The following is a 26703-nucleotide window of genomic DNA, read 5'->3' as shown; positions in this document are numbered from 1 at the left end:
AACACACAGAAACACAGGAAAATAACAAATATTTATATATTGAAATTTAACAAATATCACCATTTGTTATAAGATCCCAAATATTTTTTATACAATAAATGTTACAAATAGAGTTACTGTCCTCTGAGTAACCCTCTCAAATCCTAGGACTCTCCACCTCCACTAGCACTTCTTTCCAGAGCTATTCCAAAGCTGAAATACAGTGTTCTCAACTATATTTGTTTTTTACCTTACCACATGAGTATACAAAAACAATGCACAGAATTGATTTGTATGCTTGAAATTTATATAAATGGAATTATGTTTGATCATTCTGTAACTTTTTTACTCACCATGATGGTGTATTATCCATATTGAAACATGTAGAACAATTTCATTTATTTCCTACAGTATGAGCCCATTGTATAAATATGCCAAAATTTATCAACACATCTATCATTTCACTTTATTTTTTTTTAAAAAAAAAGATGTATTTATTTATTTATTCATGAGAAACACACAGAGAGAGATAGGCAGAGACACAGGCAGAGGGAGAAGCAGGCTCCATGCAAGGAGCCCAACGTGGGACTCGATCCCGAGCCTTCAGGATCACACCCTGGGCTGCAGGAGGCGCTAAACCGCTGCGCCACCAGGGCTGTTCATTTCACTTTTTTTGCTATTAAAACCAATGTTGCCATAAACATCTTGATAAATATATTTTTTTTAAAATATTTATTTGTTTTAGAGAGGAAAGGGGTGAGGAAGGGCAGAGTCTCAAGCCAACTCCACACTGAGTGTAGAGCTCAAAGCAGGGCCTGATCCCATGACGCTGAGACCACAACCCAAACCAAAACCAAGACTCAGACACTTAACCAACAGCACCACGTAAGCACTCATTGGTAAATATTTTTTAAAAAAATACTAAATTAAATCTCAAGGAGAAACATATTTAGCTCAAATATAAGAATGCTTAGAATTACAAAGTTTACTTTAACGTATTTATACTTTTTGGCCCAGTACTACCATTCTAAGGTTCAATCCTAAGAAAATAAGCCTATATCTTAAAATGTCTTACAATAAGAACAGCAGAGTATTGGCAACTGTTCTCTGCTTCTAAGTATATTTGAAATGTCCATAATAAAAAAATAAGAAAACAAGTTTTGTCCACAAAAATGTCCGTCACAACATAATTTCATGTAAGGAAAAGAAGGAAATAGTCCAATTATTTAATAAGTAAATGTTAGTTTACTTTATATACTGAATAGAGTATCTCACAGCCATTAAAAATGTTTAATAAGATTATGTAATAATATGAACATTCTTTATACTATATAAGAAAACCCATTATAATTATAGCTATTTTGCTGTTATTTTTAGCTTTTAGAGCTGGAGGAAAATCACTTAAGTAGTGGTTATCTTCAGGTAGCAGGATGATAAGTAATATAATACAGGGTTATTTACTTTCAAATATTATTTAACAATTACAACATCATTTCTTAAATAAGATTTAAAAAAAAAAAAAAACTTAAAAAATAGTCACTAGATAACAAGGCCAAACAAAATTTTACATACCATCTGCTGGTCGTCTGTCGTGGCCAAAGAAAACCCGTGTTGCTGAACTGTTAATATATGGTAAAGGTAGCTGTGGTAAAGGACCATCTGGTGATAGCTGACTTACATTCTAGGAGAAACACAAGAGAAAAAAGATTTTTTGAGAAAATTCCACTTTCTTCATATTTGCCTCATTTTTTTAATATATAAGATATTAAAAACATTTTAAACAAGAATATTAAGATAAGGAATTACTAGTCTTACTTAATGTATCAGTCATAAAATTTAGATAAAATTTATTCTGGCAAAGAGAATCTTCCTAAAATTACTCAGCTAGTTTAGCTCTCTTTGGATGTTAAAACTTCCAAATATTATTTTGGTATGCACTTCACTTCCTGTGACCCATTATAGCATCCCAGCTGCCAAACTTCTAACCCATATAATCTCAAATTAATAAAGCATAAATGGGTATTTTCTGCAGGATAGATAAAATATTCATTATTCATAGCTCTTGAGGAAAAAATTTTAAAATCCGAAAAGATTTTAAATTTTAAAAAATTTAAAAATAAATTTTCCTGTAAAACAATGTTTTATATTTTCTATCCTCTTGTCTCAGTGAAGTATTTCTCCTTCCTATTAATTTTTCTGGATTAGACCATAATAATATGTCTACTTACCACAGACCCAGAAAGGAAAAGAATGTATATTTTTCAAAGTGTGGTATGAATAGCCAATATATTATAAAATCAGTTATGATTAAAAATTAGTAATAATGAAGAAGCAGTCCAGAAAGCTTATGACATTTTTTTTAAGTTCCAAGAATAGCCACAAATTAAATGTTTACTGGAATATTAAAATTTTCTTTTAAAGAAATATAGAAGGGCAATGCAACTCAGATCTATGACCAAAGAGCATAGCCTACCACACTTTATTATGCTAGACAATGACATAAATTCTAAGCAAACCATTTATTAAATTCTTGCTAGACAATATTGATTATGCTTCTTACTAATGACTTAAATATAATTTTAGTATCTACTACTGAAAATAAGTATTCACCTTGTAAACATAAAGATACTCTCTGAGGAAGGCCCCTTGCTGAGCAGCAGATTGTTTACTTTCATTGATTAAAATATGCCTAAAAGCAGACACCGCATTGTCCAGTTGTCTAAGGGTATACGACTGGCGCCCAATGGTGAAGTTAATGTGATCCTCTGCAAGAGACCAGCCTTTTCCCTTGTAAACTTGCATGGCTTGACAATAACAGCGTAAAGCATGCTTTTTCTGTAAGAAAATAAAGTATTAATATCCAAATTTCTCTTGGACTAGAAAAAATAAACACATAAACACATACCTGGTAATTGGTGCTTCTTCTAACCGAGACTGGAATGATGAGAAAATGAAACTAACATTTATGAAGACCCCCTTGCAATTATTACTAAAAACCAAGAGGTCCTAAAGCAGGCAAGTAACTGCTTTGTCCAAGGGCAGGAAGTCTAAGAAGTCAGAAATAATCATGATTTTATGAAAAATCACCTGGAGTTTTCAGAGCAGTAACATACAGAGCCATGAATTAGGTTGTTGTTTTATAACTGAGAGCTATCTTACTAATTTTGTACAGTCATTTCTATACCACTGCATTGGGTTGAATGAAAATATCCTGTATGTATGTATACATATTTACATACATATACACATTTTTAAACCACTGCTTTGTTTGGTAGTAAGAGCATGGTATATTCTTTTCTATTGCCCACTGCTGCATACTGCCATACCCATAAACAGATACTGGTGTTACTTACCTATCACTGCTACCCTCTGAACTAAACCTCTATCTTAAAACTGGTATTTGGTACCAGGGAAGAGGATTCACTCCACTAAACCTTTTGCTTCAGAGTATACGCTTGTATCTATTACTCCCTCTCCAGGGTGGATTACATACTTTGTACTATGTATATCCAGGACTGCTTGTTTTTTAAAAGAAATGTTTTCTTGGTAAATAATTCAAGTAAAGCAAAATCACCTGCCACTTAATATCATGCAATTTTAGAACTCAGTCTCTCTTCTGTGATATTCCTACAAAGAAGATACCCAATTTGAATCTCATCATAAGGAAACATCAAACCTGAATTGCGGGACACTCTATAAAGTAATTGGCCTGTAATCTTCAAAAGTATCAAGGTCATAAAGTCAAAGGATCCTTCTGAACAGGATCTTTATAATACAAAGGATATTTATGGTACAATTGTTAAAACCTACATAGGGTCTGAAAATTAGCTAGTGGTACTGTATTAGCACTAAATTCTTAATTTGATTGTTGCATTATGGTTATACAGGAGAAAAAGTCATTTCTAGGAAATAGCAAATATGTCCTGAAGTATTTAGGGGTAATGAGGCACCAGGTGGAGAACTATCAAATTGCTTAGGTGAAGTTTCTGAACTGTATCTGTAACTTTTTTGGAAGCTTGACAGTGTTTCAAAATAATTAATGTTTCTTGAAAAAACACCCCTAATCTCCATACTACATTTAGTAAAAAGGAACACAAACACTGAGTCTTAAAAACTAAGAGATACAGAGAGATACAGAGAAACAATGTGTCAAAATGTAAAGTTCAAGTGCATTTGTTAGGATTTCTTGGAAAAGCACCTAAAGAGATTTAAAAGGTAACAAGATTTAAAGTCTGCCTTTTAAAGTGAAAATTGAAACACTGTCCAGGGGTATACTGGACACAAACACATATACCCTCCCTAGCACTTTCTTAAATTTTTTTACTAATTTTAATCTTTGTTAATACCAGTTCTTTTTTTTTTTTAATGCCTTTTACTTGCTGATAATTGTTAATGGAAAACCAATGATTAAAAAAAGGAACTATAAAAAAATGCTGGGCCCAAGATAAGCAATCCAGCATGAACGCTCAGAGAGGACTGAGAAATAGCATTCCTATATACACACACATGATCTCTACTGTCCTCTCGTCCCTGCCAACACATATTTTAATGGAAATGTCATGAAAAGGTGGTACTTCTCAAAAACAACTTTGCCTCAGTCACAATTGTGTTCTGCGTCCCACCTTCAAAGAAAGATACTGTTCTTCACCAACTACAGGAGGATATATATTTGTTTTGTCAATAGAAAGACACTTCTAGGTATGTTTTCAGTTTCTACAGTATCTGAGAAAGAGAGTTCCTGGATGCAGGGTATATACAGAGTAGTCACAAAACACAAAACTGGGTACCTCAGAATCATAAACTCCATTAGATAACTAGTTAAAGATAATTAATAAGCCAAAAAGTAAATATATGTCAACCTACTACAAATGTAGAATTTTTAATTTGTGCCCATTTCCTAGAAGCAATATGCCCTATAATTTCAGAAGATGAAATATAAGCAACTGTTTCCAGTTCCAATAACATCATCATGTTCATAAATGAAACCATTCACAAAAGTAGACAAAGATACGGAAAAAGGAGGACTTATTTTTAATTAGAGGCAATGGATCATTCCTAATGGGGTATTTAATTTGCTTCCCAAGCAAAGAGAACCACATGCTTATTACATTTTGTAAATTTTTGAATAAAATACTTTTAAATAAAGATAAACAATGGGATAACATGTTTCAGATGCATTTACAAATGCATTTACATTTACTTTGGAAGAATGGCTGTGGAAAATGATAGTTTTAGAGGCGCCTGGGTGGCTCAGTAGTTGAGAGTCTGCCATTGGCTCAGGTCATGATCCCAGTGTCCTGGGATCAAGTTCTGCTTTAAGCTTCCTGCAGAGAGCCTGCTTCTCCCTCTGCCTAAGTCTCTGCCTCTCTCTGGCTCTCACAAACAAATAAAATCTTTAAAAAAAAAATGATAGTTTTAAATTTTGTTCCACTTTAGAACCTGAGAAATTCTCGTTGATGGAGTGTATCAGTTATTATAAAAAAATGTTTATTTTTATAAATATTTTTAGTTTTGCATCTAATATAAAGCAAGTTCACCTATTTTCTATAATTTGTCAGTTTCCAAAAAAAGAGGAATGAACCCAAACTTGAAATATTTGTTTCTTTAAAATCATGGCATTTTTACACAAAATTGAGAATAACTTTTGAACACTTGTTTCTTTATGCCTTTGCAATAACAGATGACTTATTAATTTTTTTTAAAAGATTTTATTTATTGATGAGAGACACCAACAGAAAAGCAGAGACATAGGCAGAGGGAGAAGCAGGCTCCCTGCCAGGGGCCCAATATGGGACTCAATCCCAGGAACCCAAAATCACACTTTGAGTCAAAGGCAGATGCTCAACCACTGAGCCACTCAGGCATCCCATAACAGATGATTTAAAACACTGACGTGTTTGGTTAGCACAGACTTTAAAAATATAAGTATGTTCCTAAAAATTCATATTAACCAAATTTTTTTAAATCCTCATAGTCCTCTACCATATAAAAAGCTCCTTAAGAGATAAGATCATGGTTTTATGGGTACATGCTAGGCTCCTAGTATAGTCCCAGTAATACAGAGATGATTCTTCAATCCACACTTATCTATATTTATAGTAAATCACCACTTAAGCTGCTACCACTCTGTCTCCAGCAAAACTCCTTCCAACTAATGCTTAAGGTGGCAAATGGGGCTGGAGAAATTGCAATAAAAAGATAAAGATCTTTCCCTGGCAGCAGGAACAAGAAAGAGATGATTTCTACTCATTAAATATTTAGTAAATATCATTATAAGGCACTTTGAGAGATAACAGAAGACCAGAGCTGAAGTAGAGCGAGTCCAACCACCAGAAGGATAATTAAAATTGCTTGAATGCATTCTGTACATCCCACCCTTATGTATATGATTTTGGTTTAACCTCACAAAAATTTGGGCAAAATTCCAAAATAAATACAAAAAGTGTGGCTCAGAGAAGTAACTTAATCTAAGTTGTAAGCATTTATCTAAATCCCCATCTCATGCCCTTACCAATATAACACATTATCTCAGAACAAAATTTACTCCCATTTTTAGGATTAATTTCGAATAATAAAAAATTGACAAATAATATACATTTATAAAATAAATAACAAATTATAACAAAAACTAAAATAAATTATTTGTTCTTATCATTTTTTTTTTTAAGAAAATGTACTCACCTGCCCAGCTTTACTAAATCGATGGCCTGCCAATATCATATGAAATGCATATTTTCTAACCATGGGACTCTTCATATTTATAAAGCAATGTGCTGCCTGTTCCAAAAGAAGTGCACTTCGAAGATCAGAATCCTATTGAATGTTTAAAGGAAAATAAGGTTATCTTCACAAAATTAAAAGTAAAAAGATAACTGGTAAAAAAGCATTTACTTTCTAAAAATAATATATAGCATATTCACTATTTAACTTAAGTGTATCTGAGGGCAGAGATCAAGGGGCAATCCAATCTTGATGATTCTTTCTTCCAATAAGCACAAATTTTTCTTAAAATCCTTCAAAAAATCCCCTATATGAAATATTTTCTTTTACTTTTCATAAAGCCAAATGTCTGGTAATGATATGCAGTATGTAATAGATCTCTGAAGAAATGCAATCCCTTTTCAAATGGCAAAAAAAGTATATCAACTGAGAATACAGGTATAGTGATTAAAGATAAACTAGAAAAGAGAGCACAGAAAACAAAATTCACACTAATCTAATCTTCAGGAAATTGATCTGTGATATCTGAAAGCATATTTCCATCCATCCAAGAAAAAAAGAAAGACAAAGGAGAATGTGTGTAGATTATGAAATAATCTAATCTACTACTATCCTCTATTAAATTTACTCTATACAAGAGTAATTCCTAATTTTGCTTATTTCAAGAATGCCACAATGACTGCTTTTCATTAAAAAGTTTAGAAGGTTTCCCCTTCAAAGATCATCAGCGGCTACTGGTGTTATTAGTAAATGGTACAACTCAAATTAGTTTCCACTTCAATGGACTCTTACAACTGTCTACAAAAACCAGATACCACATTTTACATCCTCACCCATAAGGACAACCTTTCAAATCAAAGAGCCATCATCACTTTACAAATAACAGAGAAAGTAGTGAAGGTTGCTGATCAAGTATCAACAACATTTTCACCAAAACTTTCTCTAGGTTTTCAGCTATTCTTAAGCTGAACTTACCATGCCCTTCCATGTGTTCTGCTGCCATTATTTTCCCCAGGGAAAGTTGAAAACAGAAAACATTTACTTTAAATGCAGTAATGTCAACAAATTATAGTTACATCAAAAAAGTGCTCACAGATAGATCATTGACTATTATAACTATGTCCGCAGCAATTACAAAATTAGAGTGGAAACAGATCTGAGGAAACAATCTAGAAAGCATTCAGTAAATTGCAGATATTACCTATCTTAACCCCCTTATAACAGAAACTAAATGATACATGTTTTTGTCCAAGTAAGATCCAAAAGCTATTAAGTGGGAACGTCAGGAATGTACAATTGACACACAGTTCTCATCCAAGGGTTTACATCAGAATTACTTAGGGGAACTAGGAAGTGCATTCTTAATTTTCAGGAAAAAGCTTTCTTCTTTAGAAAATACTTTTTTTTCCTTCAAGAATAAATATTTGGGGGAAAAAAAGTGAGAATCTTTCTTCGCCATCCCATGCCTCATCTGACTTGCCAGAGTTAACCACAATTACCAGGTGTTGGTATTGTCATTTTTGTGTTATATTTGTGTTTTTATGTTAAATACATACAGTTTTCTAAAAATACACATACTTCTTCATACATAAATGGTATTATACAGAGAATTCTTCATCTCATTTTTTGGACTTAATATAGTATCATGGACATCCTTCCAAGATATCTACATCTCTTATTTCTTTTAAAAGGTTTTTACATCTACATCTCTTATTTCTTTTAAAGCTACATTTTGGGGATCCCTGGTGGCTCTGCGGTTTGGAGCCTGCCTTTGACCCAGGGCGCAATCCTGGAGTCCCAGGATTGAGTCCCGCGTCGGGCTCCCGGCATGGAGCCTGCTTCTCCCTCTGTCTGTGTCTCTGCCTCTCCTTCTCTCTCTCTCTGTGTCTATAAACTATTTATTTTTTTAAATAAAAAATCTTTAAAAAAAGCTACATTGTATCCTATTATATAAATATACCATAATTTATTAATAGTCTCCAATTGACTGATTTAATATTGTTTATTACTTTTATTTCTACAAAAGTGCTTTGATGAACATCTTTATAAAACCATTGAGTAATTATATGTATTCTTAAGACACATTTCTGAAAGTAGAACCGCTGAGTTAATGAAAGCTATGTATGTATATCATTCAAATTCTAATCGATAGAGCCAAACTGCTACCAAAAAAGTAGTACCAATATATAATCTCATCAACAGAATGAGAATGTATGTTTTCCACTCACCCAGCCAAATATTATTTTTAAAGGTTTTTATCTCTTTAATAAAAAAAAAAAAAACAATGACACTGCTCCCCAACATACATTTTAATGGTAAGGCTGGTAATCTTTTCATATGTTTAAGGGTCTTTGTATTTTTTCTGTGAATTGCTCATTTATACTCTTTTGTGAATGGGTTTTTATGATTATGTGGTTTGTAAGAGCCCTTTGCACACTTATTCAATATTAGGCCTTGTCATCATACATTTGTAAATAGTATTTCCCAGTTTTGACATGAGTTTTTCTTCAGTAGTCAAGCATACTATCTTTTGCCTCTATGACTTCAAGATACAGCAACAAACAAGAAAAAAAGCTATCATTCTTAGATTTAAAAGAAAAAAATACTTTCTTATATATTCTGTTAGGAGTCGGTTTCATTTTTTCATATCATAAACTTAATCAAGCTATGTAGCAAGTAAGGTAAGAATCCAAACCCCAAAAAGCTAGATGTCATAATACCATTTAAGTGAATAACCTAACATTCCTCACTAATTTTAAATGACACCTAATCACATGTCGTATTTAAATTATCATTCTATTCCATTACTCTGTCTATTCTTACCACTATAAACAGTTACAATTTCTGTAGCCTTATAACACATTTTAATATCTGGAACAGGCAAGTCCCTCTAATTACTTCTTCTGTTTTCAAATTTTATTTAGGCTTCTCAATAGTATTTCAGTCTTTTTTCTTTAAGTGCTGTAAGTTTATTCCCAGTATGTGCACACAAACCCATGCAGTCACATACAGACATACAGCATAAATACATACTTATTTTTTTAATTGTCTATGAGGCTTCATTAAACTGGAAAACTTGGAAGGGCAGCAATCCTGGATATTCTGATTAAGATAAAGAAAATGCCCTAGATATTTTTGGTGGTGTGTAAATGATTCTAATGTATAATCCAATTGAGACCAGCACAGTAAACCCTCAGCATTGTCAAATTTAATTCTCAAGGGCTGACCAATTTAGAAGAGACCAGGAAGTCCACGGCATATATTAATTTAGTGGAAGCAAAATCTGACTCTTGCATCCAGTATGGCAGTTGTCTGAGAAAGAATCAATCTGCTGAGCTGAATGCCCTATTCCCATGACTCACAGCAACTTTGTTCTTCTGTGTCTCTTACAATGACACCTAAAGTAGAAAAGATATTGCTTTATACCAAAAAATAGCCTAAGGGAATCCCTGGGTGGCTCAGCGGTTTAGTGCCTGCCTTTGGCCCAAGGTGTGATCCTGGAATCCTGGAATCAAGTCCCACATCAGGCTCCCTGCATGGAGCCTGCTTCTTCCTCTGCCTGCGTCTCTGCCTCTCTCTCCTCTGTGTCTTTCATGAATAAATAAATAAAATCTTTAAAAGAAAAAAAATAGCCTGAAAAGAATGACAACTGCCTTCAGTGTTGATGAAAGAAAAATGAAAGAATTTCACAAAGCGACAGTTTTATCTAGAAAGCAGATGCTTTGAAGGAGCTGAATAAAATTTTTAGTACTTCATACCTATATGACAAATGTATTACATATGCTCTGTAAGAAACTAAGAAAAAAAAAATCTGTGATACTATTTCAATAGGAATTCCAGCCTATGAACTGTGCCCATAGTCCAAGAGATAGTTTTTTTTAAAAACTGCAAATGAATTAAAATATGAAGATAAATAGTGGGAGGAAAATCGTCTAACTGAGGCAGAGGCTTCAATAAACATTTCCATAAAAAACACAACTAATGTAGCACTGGTTACACAGACTTAAATGAATCAAATCTCAAGGATAACTTTCAGATTTTTTCCTCGTGTAGCTATAGTAGGAAAGGTGCCATGAGCTGATCAGTTTACTACAGGAACAGTTCCTCCAAAGGTAGAGAAACTTGTAAAAACTGCTATTACTATCCCTGATAGTAAAAAACTGATTTACTGTATTTAAATGCAGTAACAGACAAAGAGGTTATTAAGACCAGAGTAAATGTTCAGTACAGAAACAGAGACACAGTAGGGGGAAAGCATCACATCTTTAGCACCAAATTCAGACATACCATCCTATGTGGTGGTAACTGGCATGTTTTATTGTTACCTGGTTTTGCTCTGTCATCCTGAGAATCCCAGGGCATAATAAGAATAAGATCCACTTGCCCATTAAATTTGCATTCCAAAAAATAAAGCCAAAGTACAACTCTTTCTCCCCAGGCCTCACAGTTGTGTTTTCCAAAACAGTGCTAGCAAAAATCTGGGAAACCTAATTCATTAATTTCAAGAGTATTTAACTGTTCCCTATCCTCAAGACAAGTGCACTTTTCACATATTATACGCCATTTTAATTGATAAAATGCATATAATAAATATAATTAGCAGTTAAAATTTAGTATGACTTTATACACACTATGCCTAGCAGTCTTTACTTCCAAGTTATCTCAATTATCTGAAAGGTATAGCACCAAAAAACCCACTTGTGAATGACAATTTCTGGGGAAATGTACCACCACTCACCCCACGCCTCACCCTAAAACAATGACAATGATAAAGATCTTCAAATTTCATGACAAAACAAGTCATCCAGGTTTGAAAAGGTGAAAACAAACTTGGAAGAGAAAAAGAACAATGACAGAAAATAACAAGGTTGCGATCCAGACAAGAATTTGCTCCAAACAGTTTTTTATTCAAGCTCCTAAACCATAAATTCCCTTTACATTCACTAATAATCCCTACATTGAAAAACAGCAACATATTCAAACCCAAATTAAGATATTACAATACAAAACATCAACACACTCCAGAATCTATATTCAGCTCTACCAAATAGTTTATGTCTAGCAACTGTTCATACTAGTCAGTGTCCATGCAATATCAATTATTCGACCTTGTTAATATCATCCTTTAACCTAATTAGTTATATCTTACCAAAACCTTTTTAGAATAATTAATGGTTCAGTTCAACAAACATCTGTAAATGATATACCATGTGCCAAGGCCAGTATCAGGCACTAAGGATAAATATGTAGAAGACAACACAGTTCTCTACCCTCAAGAACTTAAATATAATTTCCAATATAATATAACAAGTCAGGTCTTACAGCACTATATGAGAGGGGAGTACAAAGACATTTATGACAACCTGGGGTATTGTAGAAGACTATCTGAAGCACAGGACTGATATAAGGATGAGGAGACAAGGGAACAAAGAGGAAAAGGGCCACAGTCCAGAAGGACATTATAGACGTGAACCAGGGCAGTAGAAAGAGGAATTTAAAGAGGGGTGGGGTGGAGGGAAAGAAGTAAATGATCTGGAGATACAGAAAGAAAACGTATTTAAGAAATTTTTTTAAAAACTGGATTACTGATAGGAGAATACAGGCACATCTCTCAGTTTCTGCCTTGAGCAGATAAGGAACTATGTAGTTATAACATAATTTTAAATCATGATCAACAAGATAACCAAGTTTATGAGTTTGGTATACAGATATACTGACACAAGGTGCTTTGGAAACATACTAAGTAGATAAGTCTAAAAGGCAGCTGGCATTACAAATCTAAAGCTCAAAAAGAGGTCAGTGTTGAAGAAAGACTTAAGAGTGAAAATCATCACTAAGAACCATCACCAAAAAAATGTATAGAGCAAAAGTACAATGGTCCGAGGATTAAAACCACAGGGTATATCAACATTTAAAAGGCAAAGGAAGTGTTTGATTTTATTTTGTTCTTGAGCATTCATTTAAAAAAATCTGTCTTTAGCCATACATATAAAAAAAATCACTACCACTCTTTACAAGACTGGAGTCAATTCAAATTAATAATATCTGCTGTGGTATATATAAATAATGAAATATTACTCAGCAATCAAGAATGGAAATCTTGCCATTTGCAACAGCATGAATAGAACACTACAGTGTATTATGCCAAATAAAATAAATCAGAGAAAGACAAATATCATATGATTTCACTCATGTGGAACATAAGAAATAAAATATGAACTTCAAGAAAGGGAAGGAAAAATAAGATAAAAATAGAGAGGGAAGCAAACCATAAGAGATTCTTAACTATAGAGAACTAAAGGTTGCTGGAGGGGAATGTGGGCAGGGAGACAGGCTAAATGGGTGATGGGCAGTAAGAAGGGTATTTGTTGGGATAAGCACTGGGTGTTGTGTTAGTGATGAACCACTACATTCTATTGCTGAAACCAATATCACGCTGTATGTTAACTAATTTGAATTTAAATTTACCAAAAAGAAGGAGAAGGAGAATCTTCTGGAACGTTCCATCTATGAACACTCTTTGGGGCATCTGGGTAGCTCAGTAAATTAAGGGTCCAACTTTTTATTTCAATTCAGGTTATGATTTTAGGGCTGTGAGATCAGGCCCCATGGTGGGCTCTGCAACATGAGGAATCTGCTTGAGATACTCTCTCTCCCTCTCTCTCTAAAATAAATAAATCTTTAAACAAATAAAAAAATATAAATACATACTTTTATTTTTGTTTAATATTAACATATTATCTATCAAATTTTACCTATTAGATGCATTTATTACCAATCAGATACAAAGTAGGAAGACAGTTAAGTTACAGGCTATAAAAGTAGCTTTGAAATTGAGCCCTAGCCACCAATCCCTTCTCCTTAACTACAGACCTTTGAGCTTACATGGTCAGAAACATCTAACCCTATACCACCTGCAGCAGATGCCTGGTAGTGACACAAAGACATTTATTCTTTGAGATTAAGGCAAATATGCAAATAATGTTGGCCAGTTTGGAGATGGGAAAGATAATATATTACATACTTATTAGTGATGCAAAATAGTATTTACTATAAACTTTCAATAGCAACTATAAATGGATTGCTTTTCATCTTCTGGAATATTCATAATATAGATTATTTTCAATGCTTACAGTGATTGTTTTTACACATTCATACTAGTGAAACATTAAAAATTCCTCAGTGATTACTCATTGTGTTACCAATTTTCTATTAGAAAGATGCACATGCATGTTGGTTTAAGTATTATTATGAATAAAAAAATAAAAAAAAATTCCATTTACAATTGCACCGAGAATAAAACACCTAGGAATTAACTTAATCAAGGAAGTGACAGACCTGTACTCTGAAAACTATAAGACGATGATGAAAGAAACTGAAGATGACACATATAAATGTAACGGTATTTCATGATCGTGAACTGGAAGAATTACTATTATTAAAATTACCATACTTCCCACAGCAATCTACAGATTAAAAACAATTCTAAAAAAAAAAAGAAAGAAAGAAAAGAAAAACAATTCTTCCCCAAAATACCAACTGTATTTTTCACAGAAACAGAATAATATGAAAATTTGTATGGAACCACAAAAGATCTCAAAGCAATCTTGAGGAAAAAAAGAACAAAGCTAGAGATATCATAAATATAGATTACAAGATATATACTACAAAGCTATAAAATTCAAAACAGTGTGGCACTGGCACATGAATGAGACACTTAGACAAATGGAGCAGAGTAGACAGCCCCAAAATAAGTTGATCCTTATATGATCAATGGATCTCTGACAAAGGAGGCAAGAATATACAACAGGGAAAAGTCTCTTCAATAAATGGTACTGGGAAAACTGGACAATTAATTGCAAAATAATGAGAATGGATCACTTTCTTAAAGCATACACAAAAATAAATTCAAAATAAGCTAAAGATCTAAATTTGAGACCTGAAATCATAAAAATCCTACAAGGGAATATAATAATTTCTCTGACATTGACTGTAGCAATGTTTTTCTAGATGCATCTCCAAAGGCAAGGGAAACAAAAACAAAACTAAACTATTAGGACTACATCAAAATAAAAAGTTTTTGCACAGGGGCACCTGGGTGGCTCAGTTGGTTAAGCATCTGCCTTCGAGTCAGGTCATGATTTCAGGGTCCTGGGATTGAGCCCTGTGACAGGCTCCCTGCTCAAGGTGGGAGTCTGCTTTTCCCACTCCCTTCTCCTCTCCATTCATGCTCTTTTTCTCTCTCTCAAATAAATAAAAATATCTTTAAAAAGCTTTTGCACAGTGAAAGAAACCATCAACAGAACAAAAAGGCAACATACTGTTTGGGAGAAGATATCTGCAAATGATATATCCAATAAGAGATTAATATCCAAAATATATAAAGAACTTAAACAACTCAACACTACAACATAAATAATACTGTTAAAAAGTGGGTAGATGACCTAAATAAACATTTCTCCAAGGAAGACACACAGATGGCCAACAAACTGATGAAAAGATGATCAACACTGCTCATTATCAGGAAAATGCAAATCAAAACCACAATGAGATACCACTTTGAACTGTTAAAATGGCTAAAATCAAAAGTAAAGAAATAACATATATTGGTGAGGATGTGGAGGAAAAGGAATTCTCATGCACTCCTAGGAATGCAAATTGTTATGGCCACTGTGGAATGTCATATGATCCAGTAACTCCACTACTCTGTATTTATCCCCCAAAAATGAAATCACGGGTTCAAAAAACTATACAGACCCTTGTGTTTACTGCAGCATTATTTACAATAGCCAACATATGAAAGCAACAGAAGTCCCAGGATAGACAAATGGATAAGGAAGATGTGGTTTATATACATACAATAGAACATTATACAGCCATAAAAAAGAATGAACTCTTGCCATTTGTAATAACTTCTAGATGGTCCTAGAGGGTATTATGCTAAGTGAAACAAGTCAGACTGAAAAAGACAAATACCATATGACTTCATTCATATGTGGAAACTTAAAACGAATAAACAAAAGGCAGAATCAGACCTATAAATACAGAGAACAAACTGAAGGTTGCCACAGGGAAGAGAACAGGGAAATGGGCAAAATGAGTGAGGGAGAGTGGGAGATACACGTCTCTGGTTGTGGAATAAGTACTTCACAGGAATAAAAGACAGCATAAGGAACACAGTCAACAACACTGTAATAGTGTTGTATGTGACATATGGTTAATTACACCTGTGGTGAGAAGAGCCTAATGTATAGAGAAGCTGAATCACTATGTTGAACACCTAACACTAATGTAACATTGGATATCACTAAACTCAAGGTAAAAAATTAAAAAAAAAAAAAAAGAATCTAAATATATACTGTTATGCATAAGTCAGAATCTAATTCATTAAAGATGTACAATACATATTTGTGGTTAGTAATAACGTAGACTTAAAAATCTATAAATAAAAATGTATCTCTAAAATACATTTAAAATTAATTCAAGAAATAAAGCAGCAATATTATAAATTCCCAAAAAGAAAATCCTCTCTACTTTTATGTCTTGCACACCCTCGTCAAGAAAAAAAGAAACACCTTTTTAAATTTATGAACTATTACTAAAGTAATTACTATACATTTTCAGTACCTCACTAGTCAACCGTATTAGCAGAGCTGCAGCCTCTGAATATTTGCTTTGGCTTTTTAAGATTTCAGCACTTAGCAATACACATCTCTCAGCCAATACCATATTCCTGAAGAAAGAAAGACAAGAAAAAATATAATTAGCACTACAATATCTTAATACATCACAGTAATAATACTTAATGTATTACTATGTGTTCAACAAAAATCCCAATCTAGTTTTTGAGTAAAAAAGAAATCCATGCTCTTGTTTCCCACTTACCAAAAAAAGGTTAAAGAGAAAACTTCAAAGAATTCTCCTAACCATTCAAAACTTTTTACCATCATATAATTTCATGGTAAAAATACAATGCAAAGTCACATTTTCTATACACAAAATGCTAGTACCTAACTGGTACATCTGAACCGGCCACTGGTTAACAGTAAAATTTACTATGAATAGAAAAGAATATAAACATTTCATATTTCTTTCTCTTTCCTCACTGCAAACTGTAGTCAGATGTGTTTCAATTTGCTGGCTACTTCTAGGAATATTCAGGGGCTTTTCATCTAGTAGTACCATCGTGATATTTCAACTGGAGATAGCATGAGGAATGCCTGATGGATTCCTGAGCAAATACACAAAATTCCTGTGTATTTTGTAAAAATGCACAATTGATTTTTCTTAATGGATTACTACCATCAATAATCTAAAATTGGGTTATTCATTATTAAAATAATAAAAATAAATAAAAATATTTTTACTATGAAATTACAAGATGGAATCTTATTGCTGGGAAATAGCCAAGATTTATTTTTTCTTTTTCTAATCCTTGTTTCAAAATTACACTTGGCTTTAAATTGACAAAGATTCCTAACTTATTTTTTTAAGATTTTATTTACTTATTCATGAGACACACAGAGAGTGGCAGACACACAGGCAGATGGAGAAGCAGCCTCCCTGTGGGCAGCCTGATACAGGACTCAATCCCTGGACTCCGGGATCACGACCTGAGCCAAAGGCAGACGCTCAATCACTGAGCCACCCAGGTGCCCCACAAAGATAACTAATGTGAAGGTCATTCCAAACAGTGAGTTTTAAAAAGACAACGCATTACTTTAAAAAATTACTGTAGTGAACAAATACTAACAAATTATGTTCTCTCTTAGGTTATTTATGAATGTCAAAGATTATTTTTAATGAACACAAAAGACTACCTCCTAATTAGTAACACCTACTAATATATATGCACAAATATGCTCACTTCTTAAAGAGTTTTCTTAAGTAAATTTTATAAATACCCTTGAATCTTAACACTATTGATTTACTTATTTCTGTTTGATTTCTCCTCACCAATTTTCCATGTGGTCAGTTATTAAGTTAAAGTGCTACCAAGTCCAAGATTTTATTAGTTTATTCAAGTAACATTTTAAAAAACCATTTGGGTTCAATATTCACACATTGATCAATGTGACACATCACATCAACAAAAGAAAGGATAAAAACCATGTAATCATTTCAATAGATGCAGAAAAAGCATGTGACAGAATACAACATCCATTCATAATAAAAGCCCTCAACAAAGTAGGTTTAGGGGGAACATATCTCAATATAAGAAAGGCTGTATATGAAAAACCCAAGCAAACATCATACTCAAAAACTGAGAGTTTTTCTCCTAAGATCAGGACGACCACAAGGAGGCCTCGCCCCACTCTCACCACTTTTAGTCAACACAGCACTGGAAGTCTTAGCCATTAGCCACAGAAATCAAACAACAAAAGAAATGAAAGGCACCCAAACAGGCAAAGAAAAAGTAAAACTTTCACTATTCACAAGTTTTTTAGGTTTTTTAGTCTTTTAAGTTTTCTATTTCTCTATCTACAGATACCTGAACTGATAGATAAATTCACTAAATTTGCCGGATAGAAAATCAATGTACAGAAATCCATTGTATTTCTATACACTAATAATGAAATAGCAGAAAGAAAAATAAGAAAACAATCCCATTTACAATTGCACTAAAAATAATAAAATGTTTAGGAATAAACTTAACCAAAGAGGTGAAAGATCTGTATTCTAAAAACTATAAAACACATGTCTGTGGATTAAAAGAACAAATGCTGTTAAAATGTCTACACTGCCCAAAACAATCTACAGATTTAATGCAATCCCTATCAAAACACCCATAGCATTTTTTACAGAACTAGAACAAATAATCCTAAAATTTATATAGAACCACAAAAGATCCTAAATTACCAAAGCAAATCTTGAAAAAGAAAATTGGAAGCATCATTATTCCAGAGTTCAAGTTATATTACAACGCTGTAGTAATCAAAATAGTATGGTACTGCCACAAACACAGACACAAGGATCAATGGAACAGAAGGCCCAGAAATAAACTTGACAAAGGAGGCAAGACTATGCAATGGGGCAAAAAGTCTCTTCAACAAATAGTACTGGGACAATTTGACAGCTACATGCAAAAGAATGGGACATTTTTTTTTTTTATATCACACACGAGAATAAGTTCAAAATGGATTAAGGACCTAAATGTGAGACTTGAAACCATAAAAATCATGGAAGAGAGCATAGGCAATAATTTCTCTGACATTGGCTGTGCCAACATCTTTTCTAGAGGTCTCCTGAGACAAGGGAAACAAAAGCAAAAATAAACTATTAAGACTACATCAAAATAAAAGCTTCTACACAGCAAAAGAAATAACCAACAAAACTAAAAGAAAACCTACTGAATGGGAGAAGATATTCGCAAATGACATATCTTATAAAGGATTTGTATCCAAAATATATAAAGAACATCTACAACTCAACACAAAAAAAATCCAAAGAAAACAAACAAAAAAAATTCAATTAATAAATGGGCAGAAGACATGAACAGACATTTATTTCTCTGCAGACAGATGGCAAAGAGACCCATGAAAACATGGTCAACATCACTCATCATCGAGGAAATACAAATCAAAACCACAATGCAGTTATCACCTCACACCTGTCAGAATAGCTAAAATCAAAAACACAAGAAACAAGTGTTGACTAGGATGTGGAGAAAAAGAAACCCTCATACACTGTTGAGAATGTAGCCGCTGTAGAAAACAGTATGGAGGTTCCTCAAAAAATTAAAAATAGAACTACCCTATGATCCAGTACACACTACTGGATATTTATTTATCCAAAGATTACAAAAACACTAATATGAAGAGATATATGCACCCCTGTTTATTGCAGCATTAGTTACAATAGCCAAATTATGGAAGCAGCCCAAGTTTCCATAGAAACTTCTTTCCAAGAAGATACACACACACGCACAATATCATTCAGTCATAAAAAAGAGTAAAATCTTGCCATTTGCAGCAATATTAATGGATCTAGAGTATAATGCTAATGAAATAAGCCAGTCGGGAAAATCATTCCACATATGATTTTACTCATATGTGGAGAAATAAGCCAGTCGGGAAAATCATTCCACATATGATTTTACTCATATGTGGAATTTAAGAAACAAAACAAACTTACAAAAGAAAAAAAGAGAGACAAACGAAAAAACAGACTCTTTACAGAGAACAGTTACCAGATGGGACTTGGTGGGTAGAGGTGAAATAGGTGAAGGGAATTAAGAGTACACTTATCTTGAGTATTGAGTAATAAATGGATCTGCTGAATCACTATATCAAATTAATATAACATGCCCTGCTAATTACACTGGAATTTAAATAATAAAAATATTTCATTACTATTTAGTACAAAAAACATATTTTGAATTTTTAACAAAAATATCCATATATTTTTTTAAAAGATTTTATTTATTCATGAGAGACAAAGAGAGAGAGGCAGAGACAAAGGCAGAGGGAGAAGCAGGCTCCCTGCCCACAACCTGAGCCAAAAGCAGATGCTCAACCACTGAGCCACCCAGGTATCCAAAAAAAATCTTACCTTTTTAAAAATAAAATTTTTTAAAATCCATTTATGTCAGGCACTGGGAGTGCTATAAATTCAAGTATTCCCATGATACAATCCTTACTAAAAACAAAAAACTGATATCAAACAGGTAACAAACAGGGAACAATTGATATTCACCATAATTTGGGTAGAGAAAGGAAAGGGATGACATCATAAAAGAAATTTAAGAAAATCTTTTAAGGATAAATAGGATCTGGCCAGTTAAAAAGTGGAGCATAGCTAAATCTTTAAAAAGAAAAAAGTGAGTGGAGGGTGCCTGGCTCAGTCAGTTAAGCAGCCCACTCGTGATTTCAGCCCAGGTCACGATCTCAAGGTTCTGGGATCAAGCCCCACATTGGGTTCCACACTCAGTGGGGAGTCTGCTTTAGGATTTTTCTTCCCTCTCTCCCACTACACCTCCCCCACTCACTCCAGCATGCATGCACGCTCTCTAAAATAAATATTTTTTTTAAAAAAAAAGTGGAACATGGCATTCTACGAGGGCATTGTAAAACTAATATTGCATTTCCTATATTTTAAGAAAATTCTTTTACATTTTAGGATTTCTGAGACCAGGAAGCTTCTTAAAATGCATATGTATAATTAATGTAGTATTTCTCATTTATCCAAAAAGATATATTAAATTGATGATAAATCTTATCAATTATGGTAACTTAGTACAAAGACTCCAAGGTAAATTTTTTTGCACACAGTAAGTGTAGACTTAGAAAAAGCTGACAGTCTGTTGCAGACAGGAGGACAAAATTGGATTGCCAGACTTATCTGGGCTTTTATATAACACTCTGCATTCTGCCTATTTAACAAGAAAAGTTCAAAGTGGCTAACCCTTGGCGTAACAGTAGTTTAGGTTAGAAATGTCTGCACCATGAAATCACCCTTTCTATAACATAAACCTCAACATTACATATAACAAATTCCTAACCACACATCCAAACAAAATAGGAAAAGAAAGGACATAATAAAACACTAGTTTAAAAAAAAAAAAAATCACCTCATCTTGTGTCTGAGTATATTAACTTAATTTGGGAGCTAATTTAAATTTAAAGCATGAAAAACAAAGAACCATTTATACCTAATTAACAATATAAGCACTAAATTTACCTCTAAATGGATAGAACATAAACATTGTAGTCACCTACTTGCAGATATCCCTGTATGTCTGGATTGCTGTATCCATGTAATGCGCAGGGTATGGCCTGGGTGCTCCTGGCTGAAGAAAAGCTGACACTGCTGCCATTTCCTAAAGAAAAAGACATTATTTATACTATACTTCAAAAGGAGAAATATTCTTATAGTTTAGATTTGGAAGCCTAAAAATTGGACTGAAGTTTGCTGGAGCTTTTTATATATGCACACCTATGAATTTCATGGATTAATGCAGACTTAAAAAATTTATTTATATGCCTTTGGTTTTTAAATTCTCTAGTCAAATACTCTGTCATTCAGTATGCACACCTATGAATTTCATGGATTAATGCAGACTTGAAAAACTTATTCATATGCTTTTAGTTTTTAAATTCTCTAGTCAAAAAGTCTGTCATTCAGTATTTAAATAAGATTTTCAAAAAGACCTGTTAAACACTTTGAATTATGGTATATACAACTAACTACCAAGTACACCTAGCTTAAGATTCTACTACCTCCTCCCTGTTCTTCCCTATTTCTCATGAGTAAACAGGACCATATAGAGAAAAAAAAGGTAAAGTACATCTCTTTCTAATTACTGGCATCAAAAAAAAAAAATTACTGGCATCAGAACATTACAACAGAACTCACAACAACTGACGCTATATATATTTTCAACTATTTACACACTCTAGTTTATATCCTATACCATACAAAAGACCATTTCTTAGAGCTATATTTCTGTTACTTTTCTAGGTCTTTTTATTTCACATTTAAAAGCCATTCTAGGGCAGCCCCGGTGGCACAGTGGTTTGGCGTCACCTGCAGCCTGGGGTGTGATCCTGGAGACCCGGGATCGAGTCCCACATCGGGCTCCCTGCATGGAGCCTGCTTCTCCCTCTGCCTGTGTCTCTGCCTCTCTCTCTCTCTCTCTGTGTCTATGAATAAATAAATAAAATCTTTAAAAAAAATAAAAAATAAAAGCCATTCTGGAGGCGCCTGAGTGGCTCAGTGGTTAAGCATCTGACTCTTGGTTTCAGCTCAGGTCATGATCTCCTGGTCATGGGATAGAGTCCCATGTTGGGGTCCTTGATCAGTGAAGAGACAGCTTCAGATTCTTTCTCCCTATTCCTCTGCCCTCCCTGCTTACATGCTCTCTAATAAATAAATATAATCATTTAAATAAATAAATGAAATCTTAAAGTAAAAATTTAAAAATTATTTTTTTTAAAAAGCTATTCTATTGTGAGTACCTATGTTTTTAGTTAATAATGCAAATAACATACAATAGTGCTAATGAAATGAGAAACGAAGACTCAAATACGGGGTTCTGACTTTCTTAGTAAAATACACTACTATGTCCTCTTATGGACCAAGTTTCAATAAAAATTTAACTAGAAATGAAAGAAATTTTCATAAATTGGGGGATAAACTGTTAATGCCAATCCACTTTTAGGATGAAAAGTATTTCTCTGCAACACTTTTTAAAATAGAAAAGAATACAAATAATTATCTAAAAATTGGGAGAACGACTAAAACCTTTAACCTGACAGATTATAGGTTCCATGACAATATAAACTCCATCTGTCTCAGAATGCATTTCTATCCTTGGTGTCCAGCAGTATTTGCTCAAAATTTAATGAATAAACTGAATGAAAATACTTTATATCCATGAGACAAAATATACTACAGCTCTGAAGCAAGTTTTAACTACTTTAATTTTTAAAAATATAATAAATGCACATTTCTATACTATACATATAAGCAATTATCTAATGAATATATAGATTGTATAGTATAGCATAGTGTATTGTAAAAACACATCCTTATACAAACTATATATATTACATATCAATACATTAATAAAAGGATACCTAAGAAAAAATCCTGTAAGAAAAATATGACCCCAAATTCTAAGTTACTTTCTAATTTAATTCTGCAAGAAATATTAAATCAATATACATTCAAACAAAACTGACATAATTTCTACAGATATGGTGAGAACATTCAAAATGATCACCCCAAGTTACCATATGATGTTCAAAAATCAACCATTAAATCATGTGTTATAGTCTTTGATATGGACTAATTCTTTTTACATGATTTTCATCAAGAACCGGAGTGATCTCCTTACCCTTCAGTTAGTTAAAGTAGTTAAGACAGATTAAACTACAAAAAACAAATAAACAAACAAAAAAAAAACAGTATTTCTTTAAGAATTCCTATTATTGGGGCGCCTATACGGCTCAGTTGTTTAAGTGTCCAAACTCCTGATTTCAGTTCAGGTCATGATCTCAGGATTGTGACATCGAGCTCTGCACTCAGCGAGGAGCCTGCTTAAGATTCTCACTCCCTCTCTTTCTCTCTGCCTCTCCCCCCATTCACATGCACTCTCTTCCTCTTAAAAAAAAAAAAAAAAAGGCTGTTACTGGTTTTGCTATGATATATATTTTAACTTTTAAGTTACTATAAATGTCTTCAATTTTCCACTAAAAAGGCAGTATGGTCTGTTCTGACCTTATTAAATTAGCTGATCTGTGAATGGTAAATAGGAAAGTGGTTATCAGTACAAAAAGAATTTGTATTCATTTATAATTTTTCTTAGGCAAGGGGATCAAAAATAGCAAATACAAGATTATAACCTTCAGCAGGAAAGAAACATGCCCTAAGCTCACCTGTTGCATAGGCAGGAGCTTTTTTCATCTGCATTTTAAGAAAATAGAAAATGACCACCTACACTTTGGTGCACATGGACCCTCTCTCCAGAGAAGTACACTTTGAACAGCTCTTGGCTCAAGGCAGCTGTACTTCCCTCCATGTTCTACCTCATGGCACCTCCACTGGTTAGGAGCTACTTTCCCCCACCTTCTATTCCCAGCTATTATTTACATACTGGTTTTCTGTATGTTTTTTATTCCTTGAGGTAGCTTCTAGCCATGCTGGTGTGGCCTCACTAGATTACACAGATCACCTCTCATGGTACAAACATATTTTTTATTTGTAGTCTAGTTTCAAAGATACACGTCCCAACCCTAATTTAAGAACTGTCCCAACCTTATTTTTCTCCAAGGCCTGGTATTTTTAAAGCAGCTTTTACAGACAAGGATTTTCAAGTATTTGTATATTATGTTATAGTAATATGACTTTATTCTCCAGTGTGAAACTATTTTCTCTCATATAGTTGCTACTAACACCTCCACCTAATTGGTTTAAATATGGTATTTATCAGATTGTAGATAAAAATGAAAAAGCTTACATACCATAAACCTACAGAAATCTTTTGCCATACCTCTGTAAGATTCTACCTATATACAAACATTCAATTACGTACATAATGTATAATTTTATAAATTCACATCTATGTTGTAAAGTATTTATTAAATAACATTAAGTATTTATGATTTCATATTCACACAATCATCATTCTGAAAGACTACAATAAAAGATTACAGAATGTCTAGCCAAGGACAATTCATGTAAGTTTTCAAGCACTTCAACTCATAATGATTTTAGCTCCTAAACAAGGTTTTCAAAAGTTGGAAGACATTTTTCATTAAAAATATTGCAGAAATAAAAAGAAAAATGTAATTTTGCCATTTTAGCTTTACATTTTTAAGTTACCTATTTTAGTTTTATACATAATACTAAAACAAATGCAAAATAAATGGCAATTATTTAACAAATGTGGTAATTTCCAATGAAATATTTATTCTTAAGCATTTTTGTTCACACTTTTGTTTACAAGCTTATATATTTTTAAAGTGAAGATGTTGAAAGGAACAGTGTTTACTCTTTTCTACACACAGAAAGATTATGCATATATGCATGACAACTCTTAAAAAACTTAAAATGTTATAAGGCAAACAAGTGAAGAAAATTCTTTCTGGGGGCGACTGGGTAGTTCTGTCAGTTTTAGCATCCAACTCCTGATATCAGCTCAGGTCACAATCTCAGGATCATGACATGTAGCCCCATGTCGGGCTTCTCTCCCTGTGCCCTTCCCCCCTACTCGCTTTTGAGCTCTCTAAAAAAAAGAAGATTCTTTGAGATACCAAGGTTTACCAATCAATTCTAAAAACTAACATAGCTGATGCTTACAGCTCTTTATATACAAAGCAGTGTGCTATACACATCACATGCCTTATACTTTATCTAACCCTATGCCATTAGGATTTACATTTAACAGGCAAAAAAACTGAGGCTTAGAGATGTTCAATACTTGCCTCAGATGAGTCTGTCTCACACCAATGTACACATTCTTAACTGATATATAGTCATATATCAGAAAAAAAACATTTAAGCAATTTTAAAAGATTTTTCAATAGGTCCAAAAGCATCTGCTAAAAAAATGTTACACTCAATGTAATAACTGAAATTCAAATTAAATTTTGAAGACATATACAAAAATTAAAAGGTGCTAGCCAAAGCTAAAACATCAACTCTCATATATGACATGCTTACATATACTAGGTTGAGGAAAATCCATCAATTCTGTATAAACTAATTCAAAACGTATAAAGCATTATATCCTCTTTAAGTACAACTTTATCCCTAAGTATTTTACTTGCCATTTCATAAAGAGAAATCTCTAAATCATTTATGATAACAGAAGTATGAAACTATAATATTATAGAACACTAACCAAGGCACCTGCTGCATAAAGCATTGCTTGATCATTAAGAAAATCTTTCTTTGCAGTATGATAGCAACTATAAGCCAAATCATAATGCTGCACCAAAAAGCACAAGTCAGCCATTTTTCGGATTTGAAGTTCTGGTGCTTCCGGTGGATACCTGTAAATATAAAATAAGTTAAAAAAGTAATTTGTAAGTTAGACCTCTAAACCACTAAATATTATAATATGTCTAACAAGCTGCTAAACTATCTAAAACATTAGGAAAATTAATCTGGTCTTACAAGAATTCTATTTCTAACAAGAGGCTGTTATTTCTCAGAAATATTTGAAAACAATTAGGTTATATAGTTTACAGCTTTATACTAAGAACATCTCAACAGCAGGCAAGCATTTTCTCTGTGGTCAAATTAAGAAGCAAATGATTAATTCTAGGTGACTCATTTTATATATAACCACAAAAAACATAAAAACCCAAAATGAATTTTATTTTCCCTTACAACAAGACTATATTAAACAAAACTATCTAAATGTATGCCGGGATTCATAATTGCTAGATCACAATATTTTAATTCAGATGAGTTAGTAATGAATACTTAATCTAATTTCATCTTTTTGCAAACAGGGAAAGAGATCCAAAGCAAGGAACGTTCCCAATTCTTATTTAT

General features: G+C 33.1%; 1 protein-coding gene across 1 annotated transcript in view; it reads right to left on the bottom strand.

Annotated features, from left to right (window-relative positions):
- TRAPPC8 (trafficking protein particle complex subunit 8) overlaps nt 1–26703 on the bottom strand; it is an 87736-nt gene that overhangs the window by 36496 nt on the left and 24537 nt on the right. The window contains 6 exon segments of the mRNA XM_025429230.3: nt 1552–1660; nt 2590–2814; nt 6661–6792; nt 16327–16432; nt 21417–21517; nt 26045–26195. Coding sequence (XP_025285015.3) covers nt 1552–1660; nt 2590–2814; nt 6661–6792; nt 16327–16432; nt 21417–21517; nt 26045–26195 — 824 coding nt within the window.

This window comes from Canis lupus, chromosome 7 (genome assembly GCF_003254725.2).
Source record: "Canis lupus dingo isolate Sandy chromosome 7, ASM325472v2, whole genome shotgun sequence".
In the NCBI taxonomy this organism is placed as follows: domain Eukaryota; kingdom Metazoa; phylum Chordata; class Mammalia; order Carnivora; family Canidae; genus Canis; species Canis lupus.
This window is presented reverse-complemented; position numbering and strand designations above follow the sequence as displayed.